Raw genomic sequence first — 24,397 nt, forward strand, 5'->3', positions numbered from 1 at the left:
AAATATTTATTATATAAATAGGATGTTCAAACATTATGCAAATAGCTGAATAAATACTGGTGAAGAAGATAAGCAGGGTTACTTCCCTCACAGAGCTTAGAATTTTCTGCTTAAGTTCACTTGAATCTCAGGTGTAATGAGAAGATATTTATCCATGAGTTGGTTGGAGGGACTTGTATAAAGTAGTTCTGCACTGAGGGAGGTCAAATTTACATTTATTAGAGGTCTATTAGAGGTCACTATAATAGCTTCTCAATACAAAATGTAATTATTGTGCCATAATAATCTTAAAAAGAAATCACTTTTCTTCTACTTCATCACACCTGCAGAAATACAGTTAGAATATTAAATCATTTGAATTATCTACCCTCTCTAATGAAACAGGACAAAAAAATTATGAATCATAACTTACATGCACCTAAGAATCTTTTTTTGTTTTACTCATTTAGGTACATGTCACTGTGGTAGGTGCAAGTGTGATAATTCAGATGGAAATGGACTCGTTTATGGTAAATTTTGTGAGTGTGACGATAGAGAATGCATAGATGATGAAACAGAAGAGATGTGTGGAGGTATGTATGTTAATTGTACAAATTGGTAAAAGTACTGAAGTGTTCACCTATTTTATTGTATTTTTATCTTTGGATAAGTTTCTGCTTATGTGCATTATTTCAATTTGAACTTGTTTATTTTGGGGGGGGAACTGCACACAAGAGAAGTTAGGCTAAGACACTTAGACTAAGCTAATACTTTTTAAATGTGAAATTTGATGGTTCCTGAGAACATCCCCATCATTATTGCAGTAGGCCAACTATATAGCTCTCAAATATCCTAGTAGGACACCATTTATTTTGTTCATATTAGGCACCATTTTCTCTTTTTTCAGTATCCTTTAACACTTTCATGTTTTAATTTTATTCTCTTTCAAATGATATGCCTTCAGACAGTCTTATGTCCTCTTGAGGACACTGAAGTCTGATAAGATTACTAGCCTAGACTGGAACCCTCCACACCACACAATGAGATAATATTTTCCAGGAAATTTTCTGTGTACCACCTTTGCTCACTCCATTTTTCTATTGCACCAGTTTGTGTGCATAATCTAGTGCCAAGTGCTGTGATTGGTGCTTTACATTTATTGCATTTTGCCTCACAGCATGACTCTAGGGTAATAATTATTTTTTATCTTACCAGATAGATGTGGAAACTAAGACTTGGATAAATTAGGCAATTTACCCATTCATAGTAGAATTTAGACTCTTGTCTGATTTTAGAGGCTGTGTTCTCCATCCCTCACCATCCACAGTCACAGTAGTGCCTTGGAGTTTGGAGCTTCATGACAGGAGGCTCCTCACCACCTGTAATTTCCTCTCTTCTAACTTGCCCACAAGCCTATGCCACAGCTCCTGTTTGAAACCTAGACTGAGAAAGCAAAGCGGAATTTGACAGCAAGGAGAGTAATTTCACTGAGGCTAATTTTTTGTTATAATTAAACTGATATTTCATTTATTCCCAACAGAATTCTAGTCCATGTAATGCTATCTTACTTGTGGAAAGAGTGGCTTCTGAGGATATTTTCCTGGAGGATTACGGACAATCAGGGTCAGGAGGAACCAGAAGGTCTTGAGAAATTATCACTAGCATATGAAAACCTTTCCTTTTTTTTTTTTTTTTTTACATTGCTGTGGCTTCCATTCCTGCTCTGGCCTCATCAAGACCTTCTTATTTTGCTTTTTTCCCCTTTCTTTCTGCTCTCCTGGATGTATAACTCACAAGGTTAAAATTTTTAAACAATTTCCTATTTATTTTTCTAAGCCAGTGACCTAATCTAGATGCTGCTCAGAAAATTGGCCTAAAGGGTTCAGTCCAAAATAATTAGAACAATTAGATAAATCTGCCTGCAAATATCATGTATTTGTCCTCATACTTCATTTCCAATTATTACAGATAAAAAAAAAATGAGAGGGAGCATGCTTTGGGGCCAATGCGTTCCGATACACATCACCAAAGCAAAGTCTATTTGCATGTGTAAATAAAAATATAGCTTGAAATAGCACAAAAGGAAATGTTTAACTCTCATCCTTTTTGTTTATTATTTTCCATTTGTTTTGGGCTTAGACAGTTTTATGGGGCTGTCTCTGATCATATTAGAATGTAGGAAACATCCTCTGAAGGTGACATTGCCTGGAACTGTAGATCTCTCCGTGTGTCATTCACATGAAACCAATCTGTTGAGAGATAATTTTACAGTCCATCAGTGAAACAATATAAAAAGAGATTTTCTTGCTCTATCAGTTTACACAAAGCAGAGTTATGTTTATAGCATATAATATGTCTTGTCCTGAAGCTTACATTTTATCTCAACTATTCCAACCTGTATTGCTACATTTTTATTTGAGTAATGTGGATATGTTTAATTTTCTATTCTGACAGGTATTTTTTGTGTTCTTATTTACCCCCACTCTGATTATTTCTAACCCTGACCATAATTAAATGTTTAGTTTGATAAATATAAGATGAACTTGGATTTGAGATTAGTATTATGGTAACCCATATATATCTGCATATATATATATATATATATACATATATATGTATATATACATATATATGTGTGTGTGTGAATATATATATATATTTTTATTTATTTTATATGTAAACGTTTTTTGGTACTGGGAATCAGAGTCCAGGGACATTCTACCTGCAAGCTATACCCCCAACCCTATTTTTATTCTTTATTTTGAAACAGGGTCTCATTGAGTTTCAAAGGGCCTCACTAAGTAGCTGAGGCTGTGAACCACAGTCCTCCTGTCTCAGCCTCCCGAATGCTGGGATTCCAAGTATATGTAAACTTTTGAAAACAAAGGTAATAAATTTTATAGTCTTAATAAAATGAGTTTTATAAAACCTTTAAGAAAAGCAATTAGTGAACAGGCTTGCTTTTTTCTAGTATAATTCTAAAGTTCTTGAGGTTCATGATAAAGTACTAGAATGTAATTTTATTGTGTATACATGTAAAGATCATTTTAAGTTGATATATTTTGTTGCAGATAGATAATATCCTTTGAATTTAATTAAGTGAGCAAATAAAAATTAAAATCTGTAGTCACTGTCTGAGGTTAAAGAAAGGTTTCCTGTGTTTATTCCCTCATAGCTCATTTAGACAGTAAACGTGGTGTGTGTGCTAATTTTTTTTCTCTCTCTCTCTCTCTGTAGAGCTCTTTCTCTTCATCTTCCTCTCTCTGTCTCTTGGATGCATGTTTACTTGATGGAAGTCTCATCTGCTTGGCATAAATGCCACAGGAGACCAGAATATTTTATTGTATTTCCCACTTCTTAGGTGAATGTCACAGGCCCTATTATTGCTCTTCTCATTGGCTAGAGATGCCACAATAATGTGAAAATGAAAAATATACAATTAAGAGATTCAAAATTAGCCCCGAGTCAATTTTCCATGGGCCCTCTGGCATTATGGATATAAATGACAGAAGAACAAACACTGTAGCCATTTATAAAATACAAACTCCTATACACAGAAAAATAGACTAATAGGCAAAAGGAGAACAGGAACAGTTGAACATACTCGGATAACTTAACTGCCGAGAGGACAGGATGCAAGAAATAAATTTGGGGGTAACAGTTGTGTTTGAGGCATTTGCATAGGTGAGCTAGACATGAATCGAGGAAGTAATGATGTAGCAGTTCATCACAGATGGGCCCGATAGGAAAACAAGGTTAAGAGGCGTAGAGAAGCGGGACCTGAAAAGGTGGCCTCTGGACACAGATTGATGAGTACCCTTAACCATCATTTGTAACCTTCGACAGACAGCGTGGGGATATCATTGTGAGACCAAGGATCCACCGTATTGGTCTAAATGAGGAGTAAACATTGACTTAGCTGAAAATTTCTTTTCCACATGGTAGAATACAACAGATTGTGGGACACAGTTGAATGAAAAGATGAAATATGTCCTCCGGTTTAGAAAGGGTTCAGTCATTAATAATGTGTATCTAAGTGAATATGCACCACTGCTTTCTCAGTATTTGACTTAAAATAAAGTACTGTAAATAACTAATTCCAGAAATGCCCTTGGAGTGAATGCTTACATACATTGGCATTTGATACGTGACTTTGAAATGGAGAAGTACTAGATCTTCCTAGTCATCCATGCCAGGTCTTTAAAACCTTGTTTTAATAATCTTTACTAAGCTATAAGACAAATTGGCTTACATGACTTATATAATTATATAGGTATAGGTGCAGCTATGATGCTTTTGGGGTATAAGATTACATAATTGTTTTGAATCAAGAACATGGGGATTGCATATTGTTTTAAAAGGTAAAAAGAAGTGATCACTAAGAGATAGAAAGTTAATGTGGCTTTGAAAAAGTTGCTTTTTTTCCTCACTGCATAATTTTTTTTTTTTTTTTTTTGGGTAAAGGCCATGGGAAGTGTTACTGTGGAAACTGTTACTGCGAGGCTGGTTGGCATGGAGATAAATGTGAATTCCAGTGCGACATCACCCCCTGGGAGAGCAAGCGAAGATGCACATCTCCAGATGGCAAGATCTGCAGTAACAGAGGTGTGCCATTCATACATGCTACTACATAATTGGGAGGCAAACAGAGATCTTAATTGTTAGCACTTCTCTCTGTCTTTCCTTCAGCGTGGGAGGAAAGTCATCTTCTATAATCATTTACTTTGCCGTAAATCACCATTTACTATACCAATAATCTTCTCTTTCTAGTTGCTTATCAGGTGGAAAACAGAAAGTTACGGTCATCCTTTTTTATTATTACTGGAGTTTTTTGTATTTTTAAGCTTCACTGAACAAGTAGTTGACATAGGAACTGTAATTTCTTTGGCAGTCATCCAGAAATAGCACAGCCTAGCTAAAAGGCAATTCTTGTAGACACGTCTGCTAAATGTCTCTTGACTAACACAACCATCGGCAGCATGAGCATCTAATTATCCAGAGAGCTTCGGGGAAATCCCTCTTGTCTTAATTTTGAATAAATAGAAGATTGGGCTGAAGCATCATTTGATATAGATAAATTTAACTTCTACCTGCAAGAATAAAAATGTGGTACTCAACACAACATATATAGAAGCTACTTATCAAATAGCTTTATGAAATTTAGAGTGTCCTTAATCAGAGATTTTAAAAATATATTTATATTGATAACATTGATATGAAATCAAATATTTAAAAATGTTTCTAAAAAATTCTTGTAAAACACTTGTTTCTTCTCCATTTTTTGTAAAGGTAGATAAAAGAGAGCTGGGTTTTTTATGGCATATGATGAAAACTTTTTATGATGACATAAAGTAGCCACATTCCCTTGTATAAAATTATAAAAATCTAGATAGATAGAAACTTTTTTCATTATTCCATGTAATAGATCATGCTTATATTAAAAACTTTAACATATAACCATTTAAAAGTTAGAAGAAAGCCAAGCATGATGGTGCATGCCTATAATCCCAGTTCTTCACATCTGAGACAATAGAATCACAAATTCAAGGGAAGACTCAGCAACTTAGTGAGGCTCTCATCAACTTAGTGAGATACTGTTTCTAAATAAAAAATAAAGTAAAGCTGGAGATGAAACTCAAAAGTAGAATGCTTCTTGATTTATTCCCCAACACAAGAAATGAATGAATGACTAAAATTTAAGAAAAGAGTAAGATGCTTCACATTTCTCTAACAAGAAAAGAAAAAAAATCTTGAACTTGGAACAAAAAATTTTATAAAGAATAGTCTTCTGTGGACTAGATATTACTGTATATCACAGTAATTAGCTTTATATTTTCTTTAAATAAATATATAAGTGTGAGGTCCTGCAGCAGAGTTACACGAGGGGCTCTGCACCACAGGAATCGTTCAGAAACACACACTGGGCCATCAACCCAGGGACCAGCTTCTCCTTCCCCATCATAGAGCATACTCGCTTAGAGACCTCTCTGAGTTGGAACAGGACACAGCTTGCCCAAGTGAGGCTCACTGCTCAGGAGCTTAAAGGCAACAGGAAACAGGGCGCTAAGCTGAGACCTTTTCTCTCAGAGGAATGGCTGGTGTCTGCTCTGCTCCGGCTGTTTTCTTATCACCGCTTTTCTAGGTAGAAAGAAACACTGCTCCTGCACACACCTACCTCATCTGTTTTTGTAGACCATCTTCAGGGACCTAGAGAGAGATGATGCAGACACATCTAATTGGGGATAGGACGAATGCTGGCCATTGACCATGTTTCATATCCACAGTTTCATTCTGGACCCGCTGTCACTCGTGCTTCCTGAAACCTGCATGGCCAGTGGCTCCTGACCCCCACCTCATGTCCAGTTATGGAAGCAGTGCATACCCATTTCTTTCCAATCCAGATAACACAGTGCAGGGAAGATAAAGAAAGTGACTCCTGCTCTTAATCCATATATAACCTTCTTTTTCATTGTGTTACATGTATTTAATTCATTTGTGTGACTCTCCCTCCCCTCCTAATAAATATAACCACTCCATCTTTCTTCTTATTAAACATAAAAATTGAATCAGTATGATTCAAACATTCTGACTGGAAATTTGATTTCTTCCACTTAATAATATAATTTGTTTAGCCTCTCATGTTCACAGAACAAAAAGCTGATTATTCTTTCCATTCTTTCCCCTTCCTCCCTTCCTTCCTCCCTCCCTCCCTCCCTCCCTCCCTCCCTCCCTCCCTCCCTCCCTCTCTTTCTTTCTTTCTTTCTTTCTTTCTTTCTTTCTTTCTTTCTTTCTTTCTTTCCTGTTACCAAGTTATGTTCCATCTCTTATTTCTTATTTTGAAACAAGGTCTTGCTAAGTTGCTAGGCTGGCCTGGAACTTGTGACATACCCTACCTCGGCCTTCTGAGCTGCTGGCCTTACAAGTATCTGCCCTATGCCTGGCTGGGTTTTGCTCTTAATGACTGTGTTGTAATGCAACTAAGGCCTGTACCATTACTACACTGATCTTCCACTGACTGATGTTTGAGTCACCCGTAGTTTTTCAATAACATGTAATCACATTTTGTATTCCTGAACATGTATTTTTCTTATCTTTTGGATACATTAATTGAAGCTAAGTTATTATACTAAATAATAACATAAGTCTAGAATGTGCATATTATGAATTTACCCCCCAGAAATCTGTGCCATTTTGAACTAAACTTCGCAACAGGAGACAGTCCATTGTCTCACACTATCACCAGCTCCAATTCTAGCAATCTTTCCCACTTATGACAGTCTAACAGCCAAAATAATTCTAACTCAAGGTTTTCTCACCCCACCCTTAGTAATAGTAGTAGTGTGTGTGGCAAACTCTCTCTGTGTTGATCATTACTTCTCTATGAAATTTCCTAAGTTGTTCTTTGCACTTGTCCATTTTATTTTATGGATACTTAACCTTTATATTTTGATTTCTAGGAAATACTTAAAGGTTTTTTTAAAATGCTCTTTATCTTTTTCATACATATGAACTCCTTGTTTTGGCTTACTTAATCTTTTTTTTTTTTTTTGAGGGTTTGGGGATGGAACTGAGGAGCCTTTGACCTCTGAGCTATACCCCCTTCCCTAGATTTTATTCTTTATTTTGAAACAGGGTCTCATTAAGTTGCAGAGGGCCTCACTAAGTAGCTGAAGCTGTCTATGAACCACAATCCTCTGGTCTCAGCCTCCAGAATGCTGGGATTACAAGCATACTCCACCATGCCCGGTTTACCTTATTCAATCTTTAGTCTGAGTTTTTTTTTTTTTATAGTGTTTTAAAATTTTAGAATTTTATGTGGTTAAGTCTATTTCCTTTTATTCCTTTTAGTAATTCTACTTTGGGAGTTTGGAATCAAAGAGATTTTGTTCCTTTTCTGTGGTTTTGTTTTGTATATTTAAATAATTAATTCCGCCGGTACTTATTTCAATGTTAAAAAGGTAAGAAAGGCAATTGATTTTATTTTCTTTCCAAAATATTAGCTAGTTGCCCTAAAGATTATTATTTATAATCAATGCAAAGTAAATAGTATTTATGATAAGGCCTTCCCCTATGCAAACCTTCTAGGGACCAAAGTTATATTTCTGTTTTCTCTCTAGTGTACCCTGTAACCTGTACTTACCGGATGAGCAAATTTGTACCTAGGGACCCCCACACTCACCACCACCCTTCTTGCTTTCTTCATGTTTTCTGGGTTCTACTTCTTAAAATGTCTCTTAGGATGCTCTCCTCCTCTGTACATCCATATCATCTATTCCTAATGACCCCAGCCTATCCTGATTCTTCCCTCCTAAATTCTGGGTCCTTTAATTTTTCAGTTAACACACTTTTAGCACTCAAGCTTTTTATGTTTGGTAGTTATTTTTTTTTTTATTGGTGCATTGTAGTTACACATCTTAATGGAGTACAAGATGGTGGAGGCACACATCACTCATTTAGCCCTTCCCCAATTCCCACCCCATTCCCTCCCCCTCCCTCATTCCCTCCCCCTCCCTCATTCCCTCCCCCTCCCTCCCTCTCATGTTTGGCTTAGTGACTGACTTTGAGATGTTTGTGAATGTGCATCATGTACATTAGTGAATTTCCCTCTTCCCCTCCTCAGTTAGGTTGCTTTATTTGCTCATCTATGGTTTCTCCTTCTTCACCTAGAGTTATTCTTTAATTAGCTAACTTTCCATCTTGTAGACTGTGAACTTCTAGAGGGCAAAGGTGACCTATTACATTCATTGTTTTGATATTGCCTTTAAAAGATGCTAATACAGTGCACATGGCACATCCCACAACCCACCTAATTGTAGATTAAATAATTATTAAGAAATAACTATTTCTTAATAGATGACCACAACTGTTCATCTATTAAGAAGTCTGTGCTGCGGCATTCAGATGCAGTGCCTCCATTTTAGAACATTGCTCTAAAATTTGATCCTGAATTTTTTTTCCAAGTACAAAGAGAATAACGATAAAACAAAACAAAACAAAAGAGTGAAATGCTGTCTTTCATGGTTACTTTTTACTTGAGCCATGTAAAATCCCTCTCCCTGCCCAGGCACCTGTGTGTGTGGTGAGTGCTCCTGCCACGACGTCGATCCAACCGGGGACTGGGGCGACATTCACGGGGACACCTGTGAGTGTGACGAAAGGGACTGCAGAGCGGTCTACGACCGATACTCTGACGACTTCTGTTCAGGTAAGGGCCCTCATCATTCCTGTTTCTAAACAAAGATACTTGTTTCCTGCTTCCCTGGATCATTTTGGTTCTCACAGACTCTGAGGAAGAAGCTGAACACGGATTCTCAAGCAAGGGACATTTGCTGAGCTCCGACCAGCAGCTTGGGAGACCTCCACAGAGCTCACATTTGGGAAAGGCTGAAATGGAAGCCCACCCACTTTCTCAAAATTACTCTAATTGCTCACATGAGAGTACCATTTGCTTCAGATAGCCTGCTCGGCTCAACTCTGAGAATACAAAACTCTCAGCCCTGGCAACAGCCAACGGGACAGTTACCACAGGATAACTAGATTGTTGTACCACAAAATTTGCGATTATACAGTTCTCAGGGATATTTTCCTGCATTAACTCTTCCATAGGAGAGATATTAAAATTAGTTTGGAATATAAGATAGACTTCAATATCAGTTAGTGGATTCAAATAATTTTTGCCAATAATATTAACAAACTAGATACTATTTTGCCAGGGTGTGGATGGTGTCTGAGCTGCTGGTTCTACCTGTGAAGAAAGCATTCATGTTGCTTGACTTTATGGAGCTCACATTTTAGATGCCAAGAAAAGAAAATATATTCAGCCAGAATGCCTAATGTTGAAGAAAAATAAAAAGGAGTCAGAGTTATCTGAAAGAGTGCTATTTAGCAAAATATGGATTTATGGGTTTTCAGTCCAGCTCTGTTTGACAACCCAGAAGGCAGAGACATATGCATTACATCTCTTTAAGCGTTACTACTTGGTGAGTGCATGGAGATGGATAGGAAACTCCTCTGATCTCCTGAAAATTTGCCAGCATAGGGAGATAAAAGCTGCCCTGTTTAATTATGATTATGTAACTTCAAAGGCTGAGGGGAGCCTGCCACTAAATTCCCCACTGCAGAAGGAATTCCCTCTTCTGATAATCCCTCATGCTCCAGAACGTTTCCTGCCTGAGTGTTTTGATAACTTTCTTTTGCAAGGATTTTTTTCTTCTTCATTCTTTTTGTGAGTCCTTTTCTTTACCATCATTATCAATACAATGGTAATAAAACACCTAACAACTATCAAGCATACACCAAACATACATGGAGGATGTAGGGGCATAGGCTTTTTGACTTTGTGTGTGTGTGTGTGTGTGTGTGTGTGTGTGTGTGTGACTGTGGTTCCCAGAAACCCTTCTACCTCCTGGCTACACTCCCCCAGACCTATTTTTATATTTTTATTTTGAAACAGTGTCTCTTAAACCAGAGAGGCTGGCTTCGAACATGGGAGATCCTCCTGTCTCTGCCTCCCATGTGCGGGGACTACAAGCCTGTGCCACCATGCCCGGCGCTTTTTGACATTTTAATTAAGGGTATGTGGCTCTGGTGAGGTATGACTCATTCCCTGCCAAATGCCTTTGGATCATAGTGCACATGGGGCTTTGTCTTGAAAGTGAAGCTTGCAGGTAACGAAAGGTGAGAAGGAAGGACATCCCTGGAGAAGGGATGGAAGGTCTTGACCTGTGCATGGCACTAGAATATGTTTGAAATGACCAGAATTGACTAGGGAGGAAGGAGATGGTAAGTGTTGAGCTGGTGAGAAAAAACCAGAAAGCATTTTACTGTGCTGTAGAACCAGGCATTATTCTATAGGCAAAAGGAAGGTAGTGATGGCTTTAGGCCAAAAGATGCTGTAGTCATCGAGCTTGAAGTCTGGTTGTCTGGATAAATGTTGATACCATTTACTGAAGTGGGGAATAAGAGAGAAAATGGAAGAATTTGTTTTTAGACATTGTGAGCATAAAAGACCAATGGCAAGCAAAAGCTGAGATTTTTCTTAACCTGTGGCATATATGGATCAGGGCTGAACATGAACATTTAGAGTGTCAAGTATGGAGTTTATAGTTAAAACTTCACGGGGATTCTGGAAGCACCATTTAAGAATGTCACTTTAAGGTTATCGGGAACGATGCTATGGAACATTTTAACAAAATTAAAGGAAATCATTAATCTCGTGTATGAAAAATACATTTGTGACTTGCTAATATGCTACGCCTTTCTAGTAACATGACTCTACTCTTACTTGTTAGATCCATGATCCTAATCTTGATCCTGGCTTATAAGTGGGGTAGAAAAACTATAAAGTTTTTCTAACTATATTACAGTGGTATCTCAGGGCCCTCTGAGCCGGTCCATGTCACTGCACAGGAGTGGAGCCAGGATGACGACTGACCCTTCAGTTGTCCCTTCTGTTCCTTCAGGAGCTCACAGTCCCAGTGGGTGTTGGTCAGGCTTAGAGCTATTACTGTATGGAGCAGGAGACACATCATTGAGGGAGGTCTACCTGGAATCTGATTTTCAGCCTCAGCTGTCCCCCTTCTCCTCCTGCCCTGTTTCTCTCTTTAAGCGGTTGCAGAGAAAATTGGGGGATTGGGCATTTATGGTGGCCTCCCTGGAGAATTTATTGGGAGCGGTGATAAAGCATGCTGATAAAGCATGTATTACCCTTTTAGATGTGACCTCTATGCTTCAGGAGTGGACAGATATTACAGCGAGGAGACCTGATGAGGCAGTTAGCGGTGGTTTGAGCTATAAGAAATCAGTCTGCATATGAGATTTTATTATTTGCTGGTTCAAGTGCTTTGAATGTGGCTGGTCCTCCACAGCATGACTTCCACACTTAGAATAAGAAATCTAAGGGGGGGGGGGCTCGCATTAACAGGGATTCTACTCTGTCAGGCTCCTACTGAGTTCTTTTATGCACCTAATTTCATTTTATTTTTTGTGTTAATTCAGGAAGAAAGAAAAGAATTTCATAGAAATAAGTACCTTGACAGGGTTCACATTGCCTTTTAGTGTCATCTAAAAGCACAGGTAGCCTAAGTTGTCACTCAGTTAAATGTCCAGAAGATGCAAATACAATGAGTCTATTTTTACTTTATTTTGGAAGTAAACTATTTTGGAAGCACTATCCTCTGCATGCCCAGAATTCTTCTAAAAATAAGATTTCCTGAATTCTTCTAAAACTAAGATTTCCTGAACATCGTGAACATCTGGGGCAGACAACAGTCTCTGGGGTATTTCTTCATTCTTAGTAAATCTGTAAGATTCGGTATATTATGCTTAGAGAATTATGAGACCTCACAGTTTTCCTAATTACAGTCAAAGTTGCACTGTAGGAAGGGTGCCATAGAACGGATTATTGAGTATGTTAATACCTTCCTGTTATGAGACAGAAGCAACCCAACCACATCAATATTCTCTAGTGATTCTTGCAAGGCTGGAATGTAATAAGGCCCAGATGAAATGCAGTGTTATTTTTAGCTCCCATTCTTTTTGTCCTAAGAATATTGGTTTTATTTAAGTCCAGAGCAAATCTCTGGGTAGATTAGTTTAAGTTGATACTTTTAATTGACATTCTCATTTTATTCATTTATGCCCACTCTTTTCATCCATCTAAACAATAATGAACTCAAATGTAAATATTTTCTGTCCAGCACATCACAGATATAAGCAAATGTATGCTGAATATGGCATCTGTCCCAAAATTTATCATTTTGATTTCTGTTTTCATTCCTATCTTTTGCTTATTACATACATTATGTATTTGTGTGTGCATTCATTCATCTATATAAAATATGACTTAAGAACAGATTTACGCATATATGCGCATACACACACCATTGAAGAAGATACTGTTGACAAAGTCTGATTTGACTACATTGACTGGTCCAGGACAAGCCATTTCAGCATGCACTGACTATTTATTATACCCAATTTATTTCCTGATTCTGAAAACCTTTCTTTATTTCTAATGGGTGCTTACCACTCTGTTCCATTTACACATAATTGGACAAACGTGATTCAGTACAATCTTAAATTTACTCTTTCAGCTTGCCCTGCCTACCCAAACAATGAAATTATAAGGCTAATCTTAGATTAAGGTTGCATTGCTTTGGAAAACAAGATCATCTGCTAAAACTGTGTTATGTGTGGAGATTCATCATGTGTGTTATCAAAGTATGCAGGAAAGAAACTGAAAGAAATGATCAAGGATATTCAGCTTGCATTGTCTTGAAAGGAAAATTAATATGTCGAGTAGATTTAAAAACAAGAACTAGCTATATCTAATTACTACCTGGAGCTTTGTCCTATCTATGATCTTCATGTTATTTTTCTAAGCAACTACTTGTAAAATCAAATTTGTTTTCATGGGTGTTTCTTTAGTATTTAAAAGAAATATCCTCTACAGTAAAGAAGTGTTTTTCTGGAGTAGATTCAACTGCATCTGTCATTGGCCGATATTTCTCGAGTTTAGATGGCTTCACTCAAAAGAACACAATGACTACAAATAAAAATGCATTCTGTGGTCGACACCCTTCATGCAGTGCCTTAGAGTTCTGCTGCTCTAGTCCCAGCAAGTCTGAGGTATCTCAGCTTGGCTGGTCATGCTACACACCCTTTTGTCCATGTGTGGATTTGGCTGCAGCCCCATTGACAGTAGGTGAATGAGGCCAGCACTGAGCTCCAAGCTCTTCCACTTTGTTGGGGGGGTGTGCGTGCGTGCGTGCGTGTGTGTGTTTGTGTACATAGGCACATAGGCCTTCTGAATACAATTCTTTTATTTGAATTCTTGTGATTGTTGAGAACAGGGATTAAACAATACTCGTTCATCTTTGTTTTGTTGATCCTCTGCCTACACAGTGTAAAGAATAGTTGTTAGAAGCAATGAAATTAACTCCTACAGGATTAAAATAGACACAGATTTGACAAACTAGCATGAGAGCATTACATTTTAGATTAATGTGGTAAAATTTTTCTAAGTTATGTTCATTTGAAAAGTAATTAAATAGAGGTGAGGCTCCAAAAATGATAGTGCCACAGCTAAATCAAGGACAACAAATTTCTCCTAATTTCTTATTTTATAACTTTTTGTTTATAACCCCTGATATAAAATGTTGAGGCAGTTTACGGGGATTGCGGGTTGACTAGATCTTATCATTTCTAAACTCCTTTTGATCAAAACCAAGCAATATCATCTTCCTGATTTTATCCCTGCCAAATGAATCCTCCTTTCCCTGTTTGGCAAAACTTTATATTAAAACTGAGCAACTAGTAACTCCAGAAGAGAAATTGCAAATTAATTTCATAATTTCCTGTTTCCTTTAAAATCTCAATACCTGCTTTAGAACCTGAGACCCATACCTTGCACTTCAAGTCATTTCATGACTCAACAGGTTCTTCAGACCTTGATACAAGAGCTTGCATTGCTGATACCCTAACTCTATAACTTATACATCATGAAGGCATTGGTTGGAAATAGGCAGTCTCTCTTACTGTAGGCTCTCTAACATTCTGATATTTATTTCAATGACTCATGCCTGAGTCCTTGGAAAACCCTGGAAATGGCTTTTCATTATTGAGAAAGTGAGCATTATGTTTTTGTACTTTAATCCTATCAGTTCATCTCCAAGAAGTATTGAAATGAGACAGTACCATTGTTAATACCACCTTTCACCATGGTAGACTGGACTTAAACCTTTTTTCTATTGCTTTCACACTTGCTTCTTCCATGGTTTTCAGTAAAATATCTGAACAAAAAGTTCTATTATTTCTTTTTCTATTTTTCTTTTTTTTTTTTTTTTTTTTTTTTTTGGTGGTACTTGGGTTCCTGGAAGCCCTTCTACCTCCGGGCTACACTCCCAGACCTATTTTTACATTTTTTTTTTTTTTTTTTTGGAAACAGGGTCTCCTAAGCCAGCGTGCAGCTGGCTTCGAACCTGCATGATCCTCCTGTCTCTGCCTCCCAAGCGTGGGGATTCCAAGCATACGCCACCACGCCCGGCCAAAAGTTCTATTATTTCATCATTTAATCTGGTGGCTGTATGTTCCTTGGCTTCCAAAAACTTCTTCCATGTAAATGGCTTACTCCTATTCAAATGCCCCTTTCTTCTTTCCTCTTCTTGAACTCATTCAGTTGATATTGAAACCCTAGGGCAAAGTATGAATGGCATACACGTGGATCATTGGAGGAGGGCCTGGGTCATCCTGAGCTACACAACACACTCTCACTTTGATACTTTCCTATTTAGAGGCTAAGCCTTTCAACCCTGCCTCCTACAACCATGCCAGGATGTGAACAATTGACTGCACATGTGTTACTGGATAGATTTTTTATCTAGGTTAAAGCAAGGGCTAAGGTTCAGAAGCGAGATCAAAAGTATAGGGAACTAAAGGTCAGCACACACATGGCCAAAGTAAAGAAATGCTATATGTGTTCTGCCCAACTTTGCTTAGAGTTGACCATTCCTGGGGGTGAAGCATGAATGAATCTATAGGAGCTATCTTGACACCACATGAAGAACACAGGAGACAGTGCTTGTATGAGGTTACAGGCAATACCCCTCACCCTGGGATTTTTAGAAGAGCACAGAAATAGCAAGGGATAAAAATATAAAGCTGTAGCTGGGAGTGGTGGCCCATGACTATATTCCTGTGCCTTGGAGGCTTGAGACAGAATGATCAGGTTTGAGGCCAACTACAGCAACTTAGTGAAACCCGGTTTCTAAATAAAAAAAATAAAAATAAAAATAAAAAAGGCCAGGGTTGTAGCTCAAGGTAGATCGACTCTGGGTTCAATCCCCAAAACAACAACAACAAAAGATAAAATAATGCTTCAATTGTAAGACACTAGGTGAGAAAGGTTTGTGGCATTAAAAAGTAACTGGAGAAAATAAGATGACAAAGCAAATAGAAAGTAAAAATGGAGCCTTTTGAGGCAAAGTATTCCCAGAGTTTCTTCTTTTATGTTCATACCATCTGCATTAATATATATATATATACACACACACACACACACACACACACACACACGTGTGTGTGTGTGTGTGTGTGTGTGTGTGTGTGTGTGTGTGTGTTAAGGAACTTGATGTGGTGGCACATGCGCCTGTAATCCCAGCATTCAGGAGGCTGAGACGGGAGGATCATGGTTTGCAGAAAGCCTCAGCTACTTACTGAGGCCCTCTGCAAATTAGTGAGACCCTGTCTCAAAATAAAGAAAAAAAATAGGGCGAGGAGCATAGCTTGGAGGTAGAATGCCCCTGGGTTCCATTTCGAGATCCGTAAAAAAAAAGTGTTAAGACATCCACAGTTAATTTGACTTCCTTTAACATTAATTGAATCCGATTCAAACTCTAAAATTGCATTTTAGTAAGATATAATCATCTTAAAAATTTGTTTTATTCTACCTCAATATTTTAAAAATGTCAAAATGTAGATGGACTTTCTGATAGAAAATGATGGCTCTCGGACAGGGTCCTATAGCTTGAGAATTCCCTTTCATGGGTCGCTGGTCTCCCTCAGCACCAGCCCCAAGCCTTCTGCATCTTTCCACCTGCTAGGATGGAAATGGTCTTGAGGGGCAGGTTCCTCCGCTAGCCGCCTGTGCATTCAGACAGGCCACAGCAGCAGGTGGTGTCCTATTTGTGGTGAGGGACTTCTTGGCATCCTCATCTGCTGGATGTTAACTTTTATAGCCATTTTAAACTCCCAGCAGTAAAGCATATGTTTCCTTCTTCAGTCTCTTCTTTGGTTTTACTGTGAGTGTGAAGTCGTCTTTCACAAATGGCAGCATGTTCTGTATCCACTCTAGAATCCTCCTAGCAGGTCTAACTGTCCCTGTAAAGAATCCTCTAGCCTCCAAGAATTTTGAAGCTGCTGTCTCAGTAAAACAACATTGTTGATTATATTTTAAATGTTAAAAGTTTCTGCTTTAATGGCTCTCTGTCTCTCTGTCTCTCTCTGTCTCTCTCTCTCTTTCTTTGTGTGTGTGTGTGTGTGTGTGTGTGTGTGTGTGCACTTCTAATGTAACTGTTTGCAAATTTATCCTAACTCATGAGGATTAGAAAGAACAAGGACTTCCTAGCTGTTATAAATGGTAAAATACCATCCAACTAAATTAACTATGAAATAAAATATGAAAATAAATATAAAATAAGTATACTACACAAGAAAATTTTTGTATTAAAAGATTAAATGATCATATTCACATGTCATGCATATTTATTAACAATCATAGTTTCTGTTTCTTCAGAATGGTGGGCTTTAAGGCTTACTGCTGACTGACTTTTGCTGAAGAGATTGTTATAAAGTAGGCACTCGGTAAATATTCACTAAATTGAATTTCATATTTAATTAGAAATTTGCATGCAATGATCTCAAATATTTCACCCCACTTAGACCTATGATTTTATGATTTTTCTCACAGCGAACCAGGTTAATAGATGGTTAAAAAAAAAAAAGGTTCTGCAGATGTGGATTGGTCAAATTCTTCAAACCCAGAAAATGGGCCCACATTTCTCAGGGAATGTCCAGTCTTCACTGAAGGCCAGTTACCATATGGAAGATACACATTAAACTAGATTTTAAAGAAGAGCTTTTTGACTTATCAGCATGCCCCTGATAGGTTGTTTTTAGTATAAGAGATTGAACCCAGGAGTGTTCTACCTTTGAGCTAGACCTCCAGCCTGGTATTTATTTATTTATTTTTATTATACGTTTACTGGTGCATTATAGTATCACATCAAATGTAGTTTATGATAATATTCACATATGTGCACACAGCACGTGGTGAGCTTTCCACTGGCTCCATCTTCCCTCCCCTCTTCCACATACAGGGCATTGCAATTAGCATAGGTATTCTCACCTATAGATACAATGTCAGTGGACATGATTCCTTCATAATTCTCTCCCCTCTTCCCCTGCACCACTTCCCTAGTTCCACTGGAATTTTTTTTTATTTATATAGCTCTATAGCATGATTTGAAGTCAAGAATTGTGATGCTTCCTGCATGATTCTTATTGTTAAGAATTGCTCTGGCTATTCTGGGTCTTTTATTTCTCCATATACAACTTAGGACTGTTTTTTCAAGTTCTGTGGAGAATAACATTGGTATTTTGATAGGGATTGTATAAACTCTATTGATCACTTTTAGTATAATGGCAGTTTTGGTATTTATTCTGCCTATCCAAGAGTACAGAAGATCTTTCAATCTTTTAAGACCTTCTTCAATTGTTTTCTATAGTGTTTTATAATTTTCTTTGTAGCAGTTTTTTACCTCCTCGATTAGATTTATTCTTAGGCATTTTATTGTTTTTGTGGTTATTGTGAATGGAATTATTTTCTGGCTATTATTTTTCGTGGATTCATGGTTGGCATATAAAAAGGTACATATATATATATATATATATTGGTGGTACTGGGGTTCCTGGAAGCCCTTCTACTTCCGGGCTACACTCCCAGACCTATTTTTACATTTTTATTTGGAAACAGGGTCTCCTAAGCCAGCGCGCATGGCTGACTTCGGACCTGCGCGATCCTCCTGTCTCTGCCTTTCAAGCGCGGGATTACAAGCGTGCGCCACCACGCCTGGCTGAAAAAAGGTACTAATTTTTACATTGATATTCAATTCCCATACTTTGCCTAATTTGTTAATCAGCTCTGGAGGTCTTTTGGCTTGAGTATTTTTTGTCTTCTAGATATAGGATCATGTCCTCTGCAAAAAGATAATTTCAGTTCTTATTTTACTATTTGAATTCCTTTGATATCCTTTTCTTATCTTATTTCTCTGGCAGGAGTCTCAAGGGCTATATTGAAAAGGAGTGGTGACAGTGGGCTTTGTCATCACTAGCATGCATGATTTTCAAGCCCAGACCGTGCTGGTGGAGAGCATTGTATCCCCAAACTGTAGCTGTGACCGTGTGAATACCTACTGGCTCCTGGCCTTCCTATTTTCAGGGCCCAGTCTCTGGCAGGAAGAGACCATATCTTTCTGAGCCTGGGGTTTGGGTGGCTCAGTGGCTTAAATAATGAATTCCAAGAGGCACCAGTGCTGCTCTGGATATCAACAATCACGTGAGAACTTGTTGGCCTCTAGCCTTGGTGCTCTGGGTACCCAAACACTACCAGGTGTGAGTTTATAGCCTTTTAAACTGGCAACACACTTGACCAAGTTATTTTACTTGCAGATACCACGGCTTGCAGTCCTATGGTGATTGCTGAAGATCCTGCAGGGGAATGGGGAACTACTGACCCTAGGTCTTGCCTGCCCAAGTATCCCTAGGAACTGTCTAGTAATTTCTGTTTCTGCCGGGTCCAGCTGTAGGCTCTGCACCCACTTTCATAGGCATAATTTGCAAACTCACATACCCCATAGGTCTGTTCATTGCCATGCAAGTTTCTGTAACAGTGCAGGTTTCTACTGGACAGTTGGTAAACTCATTGTCTTGAGAATTGCCCACTCAAGTCCCTGTGTAGGAAGGGACAAGATCAGGTGCAGCCACAGGAATTCACTGGGTAATTTGGCTGATTGGTGTGTAGATTCACAGTGGTCTTGATGTGGCAGGATGTACCCACTGGGATCTCTGCAGGAAGTTCCTGTTATTTCTCTGTCTAAGTTCGGCTGCAGCCACAGGAGTTTGTGAGTGGTTTCGCTGGGCAGTCTGGGGGTCACAGTCTTGAGGTATTCAAGCATGGAAAGAATGTGGTTGCTTCTGATGATGATTTTCTGCAATCACTGGTTGACAAGAGTTTATAATTCCTTACTGGAGTTGGTCTCTGAGAGCTGCCAGGTCCCAGTAGCTGCCAGCCCTGGGCTGGTCTGGGCTCCCCAAGATCTATTTTTAAATTATGAAACATGTTCTCATTAAGTTTATGAGAGTCTTGCTAAGTTGCTGAAACTAGCCTCAAACATGTCATTCTCCTGCCCCCAAGTACTGGAATTATAGGCATGAGACACCAGGCTGATGATTCTTTAAAAAAGTATAGTTCCACTTTATTTAAAATTCTTTATGCATTTTCTAGCAATTAAAGAATTTTACATTGTTCTACATATACGATGATGATTATATCTGAATATTTATTAAGAGTTAAGAAAAGCTCAGTAGAAATTATCATGCTTTCATCTACTTGGTTACATGCGTGGGCTCAAATGAATAAAAATAACAGTAGTTCATTATTATATAGCATTTTAAGATATATAATATATTTCTCATTGTAAGGATTGCTTTGACTATTCTGAGTCATTTTTATATATAAAATTTTGGGCTGATTTTTATAGCTCTGTGAAAAATAACATTGATATTTTATTAAGGATTTAATTGAATCTTTAGATTGTTTTTGATAGGATGTCCATTTTGATAATATTTATTCTATCCATCCAAGAGTGTGGAGGTCTTTACATCTTCTAAGCTCTTTAATTTCTTTCTTCAGTGTTTTAGAGTTTTCATTATAGAGGTCTTTTAGTTCTTCAGTTGAATTTATTCCTAGTTATTTTGTATTATTATTTCAGACTATTGTGAATAGAATTGTTTTTTTAATTTTTTTAGTGGATTCATGATAGGTGGATAAAAGTACTAATGTATTTTATAAGTTAATTTTGTATCTGGCTTCTTGGCTGAGTCTGCTTATCAGCTCTAGAATTCTTTTGGTTTAGGTTTTTAGGTCTTCTAAACATAGGATCATGTCATCTGCAAATAGTGGCATTTTCAGGTTTTCTTTCCCTATTTGTATTACTTTAATTTTCTTCTCTTGCCTTATTGCCTTAGCTAGAATTTCAAGTATTATATTGAAAAGGAGTGGTAACTTGGGCAGCTTTGTCTTTTTCCTGATACCAAAGGTAAAATTTTGTTTTTTCTACTCATTGTAATGATGGTTTTAGATTTATCAAATATCGCCTCTATGGTGTTGACATAAGTTCCTTCTATCCTTAATTCCTTTAGTGTTTTTTTAATGAAGAATGGGTGTTGGATTTTGTCGAATGCTTTTTGAGCATATATTGATATGATTATGTGATTTTTTTGTTCTTAGTTCTATTTATGTGGTGAATTACATTAATTAATTTGAAAATGTTGAACCAGGCTTGTATTCCTGAAATGAAACCAAGTTGTTCATGGCATATGATCTTCTTGATGTGTTTCAGAATGTGAATCACTACTGCTTTCTTAATTTTTTGCATTTATATTAATGAAAGACATTGGTCTATAGGGTTTTTTTCAGTATCTTTATTTAGCTTTGGCATTAAGATGATACTAACTTTCTAGGTTGTTTGGGAGTATTTCATTTTTTTATTTTATGAAATAATTTGAGAAGCATTGCACTAGCTTTTCTGTAAAGGTCTTATAGAATTCCACTGGGAATCTGTTCAGACCTGGACTTTTCTTTGGTGGAAGATTTTTTATTGGTCTTTCAATCTCTTTGCATGTTGTTAGTTTGTTTGTATTTTCTATACCTTCTTGGTTCAATTTGGATTGCTTGTATGTGTCTATAAATTTCTCAGTAAATATGGATAGTTCATGTATTATTTTCCTGCTTATAAATAAATAAATTTGTTATAACAGAAGTAGGAAGCCACTATGAGTTTTGTATATAGTTGAATTTGTGGATTGAAGCCTAAAATACCACAAACATAGTGGCTTCAAATAATGAAAATGGCTTCTCTTGCTGTTTTGGATCAGTTTCAGTTTTGAACCTCAGGAATCATTGGGTTGAGCTCCCTCTATAAGGTCTAGGAACGGGTGCCCCTCTCGCGTTCCCAGCTTCTGGAATGGCCTTTCAGGACAAATGGCCCTTTGCTCTACCATTGGAGGCAGAAGAGCTTTATATTTCTCATGACTTCAGTCTTCTCTTTGCCTTCTTCACTTTTTAGATAATTTTTCTTTTCTCTCTCTTATCAGGACACTTGCAATTATATTTAGGGCCCACCTGAATAACCCAAGTTATTTCTTTCATCTCAACACCATTAATTTAATCACGTTTGTTCCATTCCACTCTGCCATATAAAATAATATTTACAAGATTCTAAAAGCCAGGCATGGTGGAACAGCCTTGTATCTCAGCATTTGGGAGGCTGAGACAGCAGAATCTCAGGTTTGAGGACAGCCTCAGCTACTCAGTAAGGCTCTCTGCAATTTAGTGAGACTCTGCTTCAAAATAAATAATAAAAATAGGGCTGGAGATGCATCTTGGAGGTAGAATGCTCCTCCCCAGTATCACACACACAAGAAAGAAAGAATAAAGAAAAAAAGAATGAAGAACGAAATAAAGAAAGAAAGAAGAAAGAAATTTAATGTCAAAGGAGTGGTTATGTGACTAGCTCCACTGTAGGTAGCAGAAACAGGAGCTGAAACCACTACTTGATTGATAATATTAACTGGGTCTTTTTTTTTTTTTGCTACAACATAGCACTGTTCATCACAGGTCTTTACAAACTGTGTCCACGTGTCAAGAAATATGATATATTTTCTTATGTCTTTTATGTATACAAAGCTGGTCTGGACAATGAACTCCAAATAGGTTCCTGGTTTTAAGTTAAGGGTTTCTAGGCTACATATAAGGGCTCAGTAAATGGCAAATGAAAGAGACTCCAGAATATTAGATCCTGTTTCAAATTAAGAAAATAATCTTATTTGCAATAGTGTATATATATATATATATATATATATATATATATATTTATATATATCTTAGTATATACTTATATATATATATATATCTTAGTATATATTTATATATATCTTAGTATATATTTAAAACTTAGGAATAGATTAAGTAAGGAGGTGAAATATCTATGCACTGAAAATTATAAAATATCAATGAAAGAGATTGAAGGAATAAATAAATGGGACGATAGTCCATGTTTATAGATCAGAAAAATCAGTATTTTCAAAGTGTTGAGCTATCTACCATGAACTGTAGACGCAATGAAATCCTCATCAAAATTCTTACGGCATTTTTCATGGGAAAAATATCTAAAAATTTGTATGGAGCCACAGTATACTTTAGATTATATTACATTACTAGCATAAAAACAAACATATAAGACAATGGAACAGAATAGAAAGTCCAGGAATAATTCTGCCTATAAATGGTCAACTAACCCTCAACAGTTGCACCAAGGGTACACACTGGAAAAACATCATCTCTTGATGGGGAAAACAAGATATCTACATGTAAAAACAATGTAATTGGATTCTTAGCTTACTGTGTACATAAAAGTCAACTCAGATGGACTAAAGACTTAAGCTCAGCTCCCACACTGTAAGACTCCTTCAGGGAACAGAGGAGAAAGGCTCCATGACATTGGTCTTGGCAGTGCCTTCTGGGTAGGGCAGCAGAAACATACCCAGCAAAAGCAAAGCAAGTAAGACCATATCAAATTAAAAAGTTTCTGCAGCAGCAAAGGAAACAAAAACAAAATGAAAATGCAACCTAAAGAATGAGAAAAAAAATATTTTAAGCCATATATCCCATTCATAGATAATATCTAAAACATAAAAAGAACTAATGAAATAGGGAAATAAATCAAATAATCTAATTAAAAATAGCAGAAGACTTGAAGAAACATTTTTTTCCAAAGAAGATAAGCAAATGGCCAACAGGTATATGAAAAAGTTTTCACATCATTAATCATCAGGGAAATTCAAATTAAAATCACAATGAAATATGACTTCATACCTATTAGAGCTACTGCTACTAAAAAAGTAAATGATAAGTTTTGGCAAGAATATAGATAAAAGAGAATGTTTTGGGGAATGTAAAGTGGTACAACCATTATAGAAAACATTTTGAGAGTTCCTAAAGAATCAAAAATATTTCTTTCCAAAGGAAATGAAATCAGCCTCAGAGACATCTGACCTCCCCTGCACATTACATCACGTTTCACAATAGCTAAGCTATAGAAACAAGTTAAAGTAACTGTTGGTGGATGAATGGATAAAGAAAATGTAGATAGAGACACAAGGAAATGCTATTTATTCCTTACAAGAAGGAACCCTTGTCATTTGCCAAGACATGGATGAACCTGGAGGACATCATGCCAAATGAAATAAGCCAGGCTCAGAAAACCTACTATTGTATGATCTCACTTTTAATTATTTGGGATCTAAAAATGAATTTAACTCTTAAAAACAAAGAGTAGTGGAAGGAATGGTTACCAGGGATGAAGGAGTCCAAAAAATAGGGAGATGTTGATCAAAGCATGCGCAGTGTGTGTGTGTGTGTGTGTGTGTGTGTGTGTGTGTGTGTGTGTGGCACTGGGGATTGAACTCAGGGGCACTCTATGTCTGAGCCATACCCACAGCCCTATTTTTTATTATTTATTTTTGAAACAGGGTCTCACTAAGTAGCTGAGGATGCCATTAACTTTCCATCCTCTTGTCT

The 24,397-nt window shown here is 37.2% G+C and overlaps 1 protein-coding gene across 2 annotated transcripts in view; it reads left to right on the forward strand.

The window, feature by feature from the left end:
• Nucleotides 1-24,397, forward strand: part of ITGBL1 (integrin subunit beta like 1) — a gene marked incomplete at both ends in the record, with an annotated part of 272,895 nt that overhangs the window by 137,065 nt on the left and 111,433 nt on the right. For both annotated transcript variants that reach the window (XM_080689531.1, XM_080689532.1), the window contains 3 exons: nt 450-572; nt 4,444-4,584; nt 9,044-9,184. In XM_080689531.1, coding sequence (XP_080545657.1) covers nt 450-572; nt 4,444-4,584; nt 9,044-9,184 — 405 coding nt within the window. The remainder of the gene's footprint in view (nt 1-449; nt 573-4,443; nt 4,585-9,043; nt 9,185-24,397) is intronic.

The sequence above is a fragment of the Muscardinus avellanarius genome (assembly GCF_963383645.1).
Source record: "Muscardinus avellanarius genome assembly, chromosome: 2".
Lineage (NCBI taxonomy): Eukaryota > Metazoa > Chordata > Mammalia > Rodentia > Gliridae > Muscardinus > Muscardinus avellanarius.